At 32.9% G+C, this 12301-nt stretch overlaps 1 protein-coding gene across 5 annotated transcripts in view; it reads right to left on the bottom strand.

The window, feature by feature from the left end:
• The window catches only part of LOC149896498 (phosphatidylinositol 4-phosphate 5-kinase type-1 alpha-like), a 53607-nt gene extending 41672 nt beyond the window's left edge, over positions 1-11935 (bottom strand). For all 5 annotated transcript variants that reach the window (XM_090117706.1, XM_090117701.1, XM_090117703.1 and 2 more), the window contains exons 1-2: positions 11653-11935; positions 11482-11525 (exon numbers count right to left, since the gene is read on the bottom strand). In XM_090117706.1, the coding sequence (XP_089973832.1) occupies positions 11482-11525; positions 11653-11749 (141 nt within the window). In that variant the 5' untranslated portion in view covers positions 11750-11935. The remainder of the gene's footprint in view (positions 1-11481; positions 11526-11652) is intronic.
• Between the last annotated feature and the right edge of the window lie 366 nt (positions 11936-12301).

Genomic DNA, 12301 nt, shown 5'->3' with positions numbered 1-12301 from the left:
TTTTCAACTGACTTTAAAATGGATATTATTATCTTTTCGACTGTAGATATAATTTTTTAAGTTAGGTTTGTTATGTTTGCAATTCTATAATTCAATTAATAATTTACATGTTTAATGTTCACACTTTCCACTCGTAGCTTCACCCGTGTTATCTAAAACTTAACAAATTACCTACTACGTTATTCATTAGTGAAAACAGAATGAAATTCGGTGCAGTCGTTTTTGAGTTTACATTAGTGATGCAACGAATACTACTTTTATGAATACGAATACGAATACGAATATCTCGCCTTGGTAATAAAAGACTTATTTATTTAATGAATGTTAACTCTTCTAATAATTAAAATTTACAATAGGCAAATTTTTATTAAAAAAAACATAAAATTCGTAGATTTTCTGGTTTAAAGCGATTTTTTTTTTCAGTCTGGATGTTTCTAGCCGTTGAAAAAAGTCTTTCCGAAGCGACTGTACATGGCTTCAGCGAAAAATATTTTTGGGCATTTTTTCTGACTTGGAAAATGGACATCATCTCGCCAAAAGGCCAGTGGATCAGCAGTCTCTGCACACGTCATATTTTTACGCGCGATTTTTAAATCTGTAGTATCACTAGTAAATAGAGTTGCGTACAAAAATATTCGATTTTAAATATTCGTATATTCGCCGAATACGAATATTCGGTAAATGTCTACTTTTCGGCGAATACGAATATTCGTATTCGTTGCATCACTAGTTTACATACCTACATAGATATATATTTTCATTTATTTATATAAAAATCGTAAATAAATAAATAAATTTAAATAATACGAATATTTTACCCTCTGTGAAGTATTCATTACAAAGCGTATTTACATAAATTTTATTTATCTATATTCTATACTAATATTATAAAGCTGAAGAATTTGTTTGTTTGAACGCGCTAATCTCGGGAACTACTTACTGGTCCGATTTGAAAAATTCTTTCAGTGTTAGATAGCCCATTCATCGAAGAAGGCTATAGGCTATATATCATCACGCTAAGACCAGGAGCCATGCAGGTGAAATCGCGGAGCGCAGCTAGTACGTAGGTACTATATATACAGAAAAGGTATAAAATATATAAGATTTGCGTGGATTACCGAAAAGGAACTCTAATAACTAATTCATATGCGTCATTACTCATAAGCAACGTCATATTATCATCATTACCTAGCCAATCGCGTAGGTACATTATATTTATTAGTAGTATAATTATAATTACGTCATTGTCTAGACTCTAGCCCATTTCGACCATCGTCTGGGTGAACCAAAAGCATAAAATACTTCATATGTATTAAGAAGGTACCTACCTTATAACGTACAGAAGTCCGAAAGTCTAGGTTTGATACCCGATAAATTAAAAATTATGCAGGTCAATCGCCCAATCGAGATGAACGGAAGAAAAACAAAAAAAAATTGTTAAAAATATTTTTTAGGATAAAAATCGTCGTTTATTCCTAAAATTATAAGAGATATCATCTACTTGTATAATGCATCTCCCTACTTAATAATATAATCAATTACTCACACAATATGAATTATATTCATTGTATGACTAACACATACATTTATGTACCTACATACGCTATTAATATTACTAATATTATGTGTGATAAAAACAACCGCAAAATCAAGTAAAACCACATTGAAATATGCAATATAATAAATTATTCAGAAGTTTCGAGTTGAATCCTTACAAACAAAGACGAAATATCAGATTAGATGCAACTCGATAATTAATTGATACATAATATTAGACATATATTAAGGGTCGGCGCAGATTTGGCGCAGCCCAGTGCAATTTTCATTGTCAAATTATTATCGACATTGTCCTCATTTAAATAACATTCAAAAGCGCAGCGCGATACCCTTCGCATGTGACGCTTCGATGCTCCTCGGGAGTAAATTGTTGTTATTTGATTTTGATTGAAAATGTCGATAACTAATAGTTTGACAATGAAAAATGCGCTGCGCTCCGCCATATCTGCGCCGGCCCTTATATCTCAATACAACATACCTTCTACAAAGTTATATAATCCATATCTATGACATAACGCGTTGGGATTATCGCCCACCTAATTGATATTCTTGTGGTTTGTATCGTATAATAATATTTATCTACTTGCAGTGCCCTGCGGTTTTACTCGCATTGCTCCGCTCCTATTGGTCTTTGCATGATAACAGATGGATTGCCTTCCTCGATAGATGGACTATCTAACAGTGAAATGATTTGTCTAATCGATCTAAAATATATTTGAAATAACATATTAATTATTCTGTTCACTACGTAGAATATATAATGGTTTGGATTCCTTCAGGACAGTATACAGATATTTACAACTACATACTTGCGGTTGTTAGGTACCTACTGGTTATCTTGTATACATACCTACTTGAATAAGTTCATAAATTTATTCAAAGTAGAGTATACTTCAAATAAAGATTTAAGATTAGATTTGCTACAATGTCTAATATTATAAGAGAACAGATCCTCTCATTAAATAAGCCAGTTATTAGGGTTCTAACATCTCAAGTTAGAATATCCGAAGTTTTGCCAATGTAAATTGTAAGGAAATACCTAGTGAGAGTCGTAATTAGCTTAGATTTTTAATTTCTAATTCATCATTTTACTACATTCATCAAATGATTTACAGAGCATTCCCTACACATATCCCGATGATGCATAGATCATTGTTTACATATAACACTGCATTTTATATGTATGTTTCATCGACACGTGCATTGAAACTCACGTGAGAACCATTTCAGTTATTAACAAATCTCGACCTAAGAACGACATTAAATATCTCAATCATCTTAAAACTTGCAGAAAGGCTACTTACGATAATCTATACTAATATTATAAAGCTGAAGAGTTTGTTTGTTTGTTTGAACGCGCTAATCTCGGGAACTACTGGTCCGATTTGAAAAATTCTTTCGGTGTTAGATAGCCCATTTATCGAGGAAGGCTATGGGCTATATATCATCACGCGACCAACAGGAATGGAGCCACGCGGGTGAAACCGCGAAGCGCAGCTAGTTATTAATGTTAAGTTAACAAACAGGCTTTAACTCGTGAAATTATTGTCACCGATCCTTGATAAGTGTACCTACAAAGTTTGAATGCAATCTGTCCGTTTAAAGTGTGCCATAATCTAATGAAGTACTTTACAAGCATACAGATGAAATAAAAAATAAAATCCTATCAAAACAAAGCCAACACTATGACGTAGACATAACACCTAAGCATATATGATTGCACTTTGTAAATTCATCAAACGGTGCATTTACATCAAACGAACATAGAGCTAGAGCAAGAGCATTCTTTCGCGATCTTTTAGTGTAAACGAAAACTCGTATTCAGTGTTGTTCAGTATTAGAACATTGCATAGAATCTTTTCGAACGCACTAAGAACAACGAAAGAATGCTCTACGCCTGTTTACACTATTGTATAGGTACACTTTAATTTGACATATTAGGGTTAGAATGAGCATTCGCTCGCTTGATGTAAATGCACCGTATCTGTACGATAAACACGAGAAGGTCGTTGTACTTCACAAATAATGATGGTGAGTCACCGTTTCTCAGACTTAACCATTTATGGTTTTGGCTGGAAGAAAGCCAGTGTCTCTATAGGCTATACGTATAGAAATTTTCATTTATATGTCGCAGACAAATTGTATAATTTCGTCGTTTACAAACGGCGTCAGTTACTTTAGAAAAGTCTGTTTTTTGGTCCATCGTTCATTCTTCTCAAGAAAAGCGAAGGAATGCTCTAATTCTGTTTAGAATAGAAGAATTTGACATATTGAGGGTAGAATGAGCATTCGCTCGTTTGATGTAAATCGACCTTCAGCCGTACTACTTCCACTGCTCCATAGGCCTCCCAAAAAGACTGTATTTTTTTTATAATATGCTGATGATTTACTTTTTCAAAACGTCCACAAGGAGCCGATTGCGATCTGGATTGCAACATAGATTTATGTGTAGTTAAAAATACTATGTACTTAATCTAACCTACCCCCTTATCCAAACTAACTACAACGAATTCTTAGCATAATATGCATTTTGCCTGGTCATAATATTACTAAAGCCGATTTTTTGTAAACTGACGACTTACATAATTTGTCTGCGACATAATATAGTTATGGAGATGTATAAGTTTGTGCGAAACTGATATTTGGCAAACGTTGCCGCCCATGCTGCTAAATTACGGAAATGCCTGTAGTTCCTTTTGTTATATTCGTAGCGAAAAACATCCCGTGAATAACAGGCATGTAAATAATGTACTATGACTTGAGATAATGTTTGTCGTAGTAATTGAACAAACAAATGATCTGCACATAAACAATCTAGGTACCTACATAACTACACATTTTGCCGCGCGGTTTCAAAAAAAGCATGCAAGTATTATTTCTATTCGCATGTGTTATTCTGGTATTAGATAAGCTACATCACCGCTAAGTATCATTAAAAACCGTTCATTGACTTTCGCGTGAAAGAGTAACAAACATACATCCATACAGCTTTAGTTTATAATATTAGTAGGAAATAGGAGATGTGATATCACAGACGAAGTACAAAAAAGACTATTAATTTTTATACACCCTGACTCTCAAACTTTTACATTCAAAATTCAAATACTAATATCTAGTATCTACCTAATTAGGAATTTCATGTTATACTTATAATTATCTACAAATGCTAATAAACGATTTCATTCTTGTTCATTAAATTTCCTTAATTTACTAGAACCAGTATAAATAAGCAAATATTCAATGGCGAAAGAAATCGAACAAGCTCATTTAGAAATTAACTAGCGACCCGACCCGGCTTCGCACGGGTGCAATGCTGATACTAAATAAAGTACAGGAAAACTGTGAACGTTGTATATAAAAACATAGCGGCCCGCTCCGTCTTCGCACACGGGTATAAAATAGGTATATAGCCGGGCGGCCGGCCGGTACCGCCGCAAATGCTACGTCCCGCAATTTTTAAATCTGTAATATCTTCGAAAATATTCACTTAAATCATACGGTGTAAAGGCCCATATAGATCTATATTAAATGAACAATGTATTGAAGGTATTTAATTGGTTAAGGATTAATGCTGTATTGGTTAAAATCGCATCGAAAATTAGCCATTATTTGTCGTAAAAAGTAAATGACAAAAAAAAGTTATTGTGGGTTATCCATAAGAGATAGACATATACCATCGCGGACTTTTCTATAGACCTTTTCAATGTGTATAATACTTAGTACATTATTTTGATAAAACTCGCAGGGTTCAGCCTGCGTTTGCAATGTAAGCGGAAAAAATGTAATTTTTTACGACATCACATTAGAAATCTCACAAATAACAGTACTTCTCCACTATTTAATGGATGTTTTTATACATATAAACCTTCCTCTTGAAACACTCTATCTATTAAAAAAAACCGCATCAAAATCCGTTGCATAGTTTCAAAGATTTAAGCGTACAAAGGGACATAGGGACATAGGGACAGGGAAAGCGACTTTGTTTTATACTATGTAGTGATAGTGATTTTCAAATTAGTCAAACAGGTAGTTCCTGCATAATATATACTTGTATACAATATATACTTGATTCTATTTCATAGGTATCATACAAATGGAAATCTGTTCTATGTGAAACTAGCTTCGTCCCGCGGTTTCACTTACGTGCGTCGTACCAACTTAGTATTTGACCTATACACTATGCAGTTTACATAGGTATAGCATTTATGAAGGACGACGAAAAATGTTACAAATTACGGGAAAAATGCTTTATCGACTCCTACGCAAAGTTGCGGGCATTACCATGCGCTATGAAATATCCATGCCATATTAATTTTTTACAGGACAGGTTAGTCATATTACAAGTCCTTAAAAAACTGTATGATACATTATATTGTAATTTTTGATGAAATGAGGGTTTTCCGTTGTATACAAATTAAGACAGGATTCTAAGAAATAATTTCGACATCTTGTGCTTATAACATTCTTAATATTATCGACCTTGATTATCTGCACAACTTCATATAGGTATATGCACTTAAAACTAATTCTTAAATAAACTATATTAATAAAGCTGAACAGTTTGTATGTTTGTTTGAACGCACTAATCTTAGGAACTACTGGTCCGATCACGATATTATTGCTCGCACGATATTCCTCGCACACTATTGGTGAAAAAGCACCCTTACAATTACCAAACAAGGCCTCCATTCACACATTGACATTACCATTGTCGAGAACAATAAAATATAATCAAAATTTACGCGTACGTATGTCGCAATTTAATTTCACTCAATTAAATACAATGAACGTGTTGCTATGCACGACAAAATACCGCACCATGTATTTAGTTGCGAAGGTAAATTATTGTAAAAGGTCGAATTATCGTGAGGCCTTCTTAAATGTTATATAATTAAGTTAAATAGCATTTTCCTTCAATGCATGTGTCATACATGTATTAATAATTAGTATGCACCCGATTCTTGGTGGCATAATGCAAATGCACATCTATTTTGGTAGTTTCTTTTTAGAAGCATGTGATAAGAAGAAGGGAGTACCTAATAAATGTTTTCACACAATCTGTTGGTTGCCTGGAAGAGATTACTTGTTAGTAATAAGGCCGCCTTCTGTGTGGTTTGTCCTAGTTTAAGTTTTTATTGCACCTACTACTGTAATGTTGGCAGCACAATAAAGTGTTTAAAATAAAATAAAATAAATAAATAAGATTATTTTTTATTTAGGCCTAGGACAAGATTATTCAGAGAGCTAATGACCACCATTAGTTACAAGACATTTTTTTTATACTTTACAGTTTTGACTAAATTGAAATATAGGTGATCATTGTCAGATCCATAAATATATATGTAGTTACATTACTGCATTGTGTGGATGCGGTATGCCAAAAAAAGAGAGTGACAAGATCTGGGAGAGGCCTACATCCAGCAGTGGAAGGGAATAGGCTAATGTGATGACATTACCTACTGCAAATGTTCTTTCCCTTATTTTATTGTTCAATTTTCATCATCATTATAACACAAGTAGTTTAGATGCCATTCATGTTTTATCACACAAAGACCTATATTATCAATAACCATCCCCTGGGAATCCCAGGCTGGGATTAAAACTCAGGAAGTCTTAACAATACTTACAATATAAATTAATCTACAATCAAGGCCATTCTCAGTTAGAAACTACAACATAATACATAATCAAGAATTTGCCAATCAAGAAAACTTTTTGCATAATTCAAAAACTATATTATATTCTACTATATTATATATTATATTCAATAACTGTGTCGCGCGGTTACACCCGCAGACAAAACCACTTGCAAAAACAAGTATTTATATAATCCATATGTTATTCTGATGTACCTATAGTCTACATTCCTGTAAAGTTTCATCCAAATACGTTCAGTGATATTGACGTGAAAGAGTAATAAACATCCGTAAATCCATCCATCCTTACTTACAATCTTTCGTATTTAATATTTATACAGTGTGTCCGGACATGACATACCGATATTTGAAGGGGCTATTCTCCAGGTATTTTTATCGACAATTCAACCCCTCTACAGTCCCCTACCTCACCCCCCTCAAAATGGCAAACCTATCAATTCGGATAGTGAATTTATGAAAATTGTAATAACTTCGAAAGTGAGTGTCACAAAATACTAAATTTGGTTTTATTTGAACAATAACAAGTTATTCTAGGGACCACTAAACAGATTTAATTGATAAGAGTGATGAAACATACTTTAAAAAATTCGAAAACCATTTTGAGGGGGGTGAGGTAGAGGACTGTAGAGGGGTTGAATTGTCGATAAAAATACCTGGAGAATAGCCCCTTCAAATATCGGTATGTCATGTCCGGACACACCGTAGGTATATTAGTAGGATAAGAAAATGTACAGACTATTTAAAATAAACAGTTTGCAAAACAACAGTATAAAGTCCAAAGGTGACAAAAAATTATCAAGATTTTAACATTACTTGTGAGATTACAATTTTAATTTTGTGTAAAACAAGTTTTTACATAATGAGCGCTATGTGGATGCTGTGTTTAAATATTTTATTTTCTTATTAAGATTTGTTGATTGTCTCTTAGGTATAGTGATTTATAGTCCTATGAGGTTCCAGGTTTGATTGTGATTCTAGGCCAGTATTTAATATATCTATACTAATACTAGCGGCCCGCCCCGGCTTCGCCCGTGGTACATATGAAAAATAGATGTTGGCCGATTCTCAGACTTACCCGATATGCAAAGAAGATTTCATGAGAATCGGTCCACCCGTTTCGGAGGAGTATGCAGACTAACATTGTGACACGAGAATTTTATATATAAGAGATTACAAAGCCGAAGAGTTTGTTTGTTTGAACGCACTAATCTCAGGAACTACTGGTCCGATCTGAAAAATTCTTTCAGTGTTGGATAGCCCATTTATCGAGGAAGGATATAGGCTATAATTATATCATCACACTAAGACCAACAGGAGCGGAGCAATGGCGGTGAAACCGCGCGGAACAGCTAGTTTTAAATGCTGGCCTATTAATGTGTTTGTTTACAAGCAACTACATTTAGATAGGCTTTCAAATTGAAATAAAATGTGATTCATATACAATTTATATAACAATGATTCACTTTGCACCATTTTCATAACATATTATAGTAAATTTCTATGTGTTCCAGGTTAAAAAGAGATTAACACATCTTAATACTATTATAAAGGCGAAAGTTTGTATGGATGTTTGTTACTCTTTCACGTAAAAACTACTGAACCGATTACAATGAAATTTAGCACACATATAGAGGGTAATTTGGATTAACACATAGGATAGGTTTTATCCCGGAAATCCCACGGGAACGGGAACTATGCGGGTTTTCCTTTGAAAACGCGGGCGAAGCCGCGGGCGGAATTCTAGTATGATTATACATTATACATGCTCATTATAGAAATTAATTAATATAATGTATTTAAGATACATCTGTACCAAAATCTCACATTGGTTGTCTATATTAAGACAAATAGAAATAAGTAAACACACCATTGATGATAAAAGAAAATAAATAGAGATAAATTAATTCATTTCACAGTCCTAATCATATTTTTTGTATTTAAAATATAACTATACTAATTTATTCATCTGTATTCATGTATTGTGACAAAAGCTAATATTATCAATCCACTAGCTGCGCAACGCGGTTTCACCCGTGTGGCTCCACACCTGTTGGTCTTAGCGTGATGATATATAGCCTGTAGCCTTCCTCGATAAATGGACTATCTAAACTGAAATATTTTTTTCAAATTCGGACCAGTAGTTCCTGAGATAAGCATGTTCAAACAAACTCTTCAGCTTTATAATATTAGTAAAAATTTGAGAATAAATACAATATAAGTAAATGACTGTATTCTCTATAAGTTTTTTTACCATGAATAAACCTATATACATTATTTTCATATCTTACTAGCTTGCTTGCCCCGACTTCACCCCAGTTTTCGGAATAATTAAAAAATGTTACTTGGTAAAGCTAAAAAAACAATTAAAATTCAACCAAAAGTAAAAATGAATTGCTATTGAAGAAATTAAGGTTTTCCACACTTATTGAGGTTAAGAAGTCAAGGCGTTCTGAATTTAATCTTTTAATCACAACTGATATCCATACACCAACCATTTTGTATATTTTTGGAAAGAAAACATAACAAAAACTATAATAATAGGGTTCCTTATGTATTTCACTACATAGTATAAAACAAAGTCGCATTCCCTGTCCCTATATCCCTATGTACATACTTAAATCTTTAAAACTTCCCAACAGATTTTGATGCAGTTTTTTTTATATATGTATAGAGTGATTCAAGAGGAAGGTTTTAGTATATAATTTATTAGGTTTTGGACAAAGCGGGCGAAGCCGCGGGCGGAAAGCTAGTCTAATATTATATTATAAAGGCGAAAGTTTGTAAGGATGTATGGATGTATGGATGTTTGTTACTCTTTCACGTAAAAACTACTGAACCGATTATAATGAAATTTAGCACACATACAGAGGGTAACTTGGATTAACACATAGGATAGTTTTTATCCCGGAAATCCCACGGGAACGGGAACTATGCGGGTTTTCCTTTGCAAACGCGGGCGAAGCCACGGGCGGAAATCTAGTACTTTAATAATAAGAAAGGTGAAAGAAAGAAAGATGGATTTATCATCCTCAACACATACATACAACACATAAACCGGTAATAAAAATAATAATAAATATTATTTCCTTTTTATAGTTTCAGGACAATTTCAGGACAATTTTCACACACGGCATAATCTGATCCCAATACTAAGCTTTCGCTTGTGTTATGGAAACTAGATGGCTGATAAACATACATATATAATTTTTAAATAAATACTTATATAGATAATTAAAACCCAGACACAGAGCAAACATCTATGTTCAACACACAAATATTTGCCCCGGATGGGAATCGAACCCCACCTCTGGCTTGGAAGGCAGGGCCACTACCAACCAAGCCAACCGGTCAGTCATAAATATATAGTTATTTTGTAGAAATAACATAAATGTTTGAATAATAGTTTGACTTAAGCAAGTGATATATTATGTAAGCAATTATCATTCCAGTTTAAAGAATCTTGTATCAGATATTTTAGAATTCCAATCTTGTAGATTAATCATATAAATACATATTCAATATCTAAAGTACTTCTTGTTGTTAATAATGTTTGTATATTGTGTAAGAACCTCAATTAACTATATCATTTTTTATTTAACTCAGAGTGACATTCATAGTAATGATATGTTAAAATACTTGATGAGAAGAATTAGATAAGATGTTACAAAATTAATATGGAGAATATAATCATCCATACTAATATTATAAATGCGAAAGTAACTCTGTCTGTCTGTCTGTTACTCAATCACGCCTAAACTACTCAACCAATTTGCATGAAATTTGGTATGGAGATATTTTGATACCCGAGAAAGGACATAGGCTACCTTTTATTGCGAAATATGTACCACGGGCGAAGCCGGGGCGGACCTCTAGTATATTTAATAAAAACCAACTAGTGGTCTTTTTAATGTTTTACAACATGTAGCTTAAGAAGTATGTTTTTTAATTGTTAATATAAAGAAAAATTTCACAGTCATTTATTAAAAGGCTTAAGGTTCTCAGAAACAAAATAATTAACTGTAAATCAACAAACACAATACAGAATAAACTGTACATATTGAATATACCTTGTAAACTGGCATCATTAAGGTATGAATTAAAAGAAATAACAATACACGCGTATTATCGTACCATGACGATTCTCATCATCATTGCATTGTCTCTGTTAAATAATTTTGAATGCTAATGTACCACTGCCTTGGCACTTTCTCTAGTAATAACGAATGTGAATGAAAATACAAATAACTCATAATAATACGTTACTTACATCGTATGGAACATTTTTTTCAGCAATGGAAAGCCTGTCGCGATCTGTAAGGAAATAAATTTCATAAAAATACGGCCGTGTAAGTGGGTCGTACATCATACTTGGACATTCGAAAAGATCGAGCGTGATTCAGTTTGATCGATGTTCATTGTATTTATATGTAAAACATACCATCGTCCTCCGAGCCTGACGGCCCTGTGCCGATATCCGCCTTTTTCGTCACTGAACTATCCATAATTTCTATGTGATCAGTATCTCCCGAAGCCATTTTTGTTTTGTGTTACACCCCCTATTTTGAAGTCACTACGATCAATGTTAACACAGAATTAATTAACATGGCTCACATCACAAATGCATCGGTATCACAATGATTCACTATAATTTAATTAGATGAAATCAATTAGTTTACGCGAAAACGCTCGCCCAAAGCAACCGACTGATACGAACGTTCATAGTAACTGGGTTGCGATGTCACAAATTTACAACACCTTTCATTGATCACATTTTAATTGATTAATTTTTTGTTAAAAAAATAAATAAAAGAAAACCGTTGATATTATAATTTTCTAAACTATAATTATTATTACATCAATAAATTTCATATTTGTTCCGCTATAATAACATAGTACATCTTTTTTTTTGTTAAAAAAATCCTTTAAAAAATTTGTTAAACCATATTATATGGAATTTAATAAATATTTTATTATTAACATTGTATACTTAAATTGATATTATTTAATTTTTATTTCAGTTACTTTTATGTGGATATTGATCACATCACAGATCACATATTGATAAAAACTTAAATGTCAATATTTTG

This window comes from Colias eurytheme, chromosome 28 (assembly GCF_061535395.1).
Source record: "Colias eurytheme isolate Ceu_HAF_F1 chromosome 28, ilColEury1 Martin Lab GWU primary, whole genome shotgun sequence".
NCBI lineage: Eukaryota > Metazoa > Arthropoda > Insecta > Lepidoptera > Pieridae > Colias > Colias eurytheme.
The sequence above is the reverse complement of the archived record's forward strand: the minus strand, read 5'-3'. Positions and strand labels throughout refer to the sequence as shown.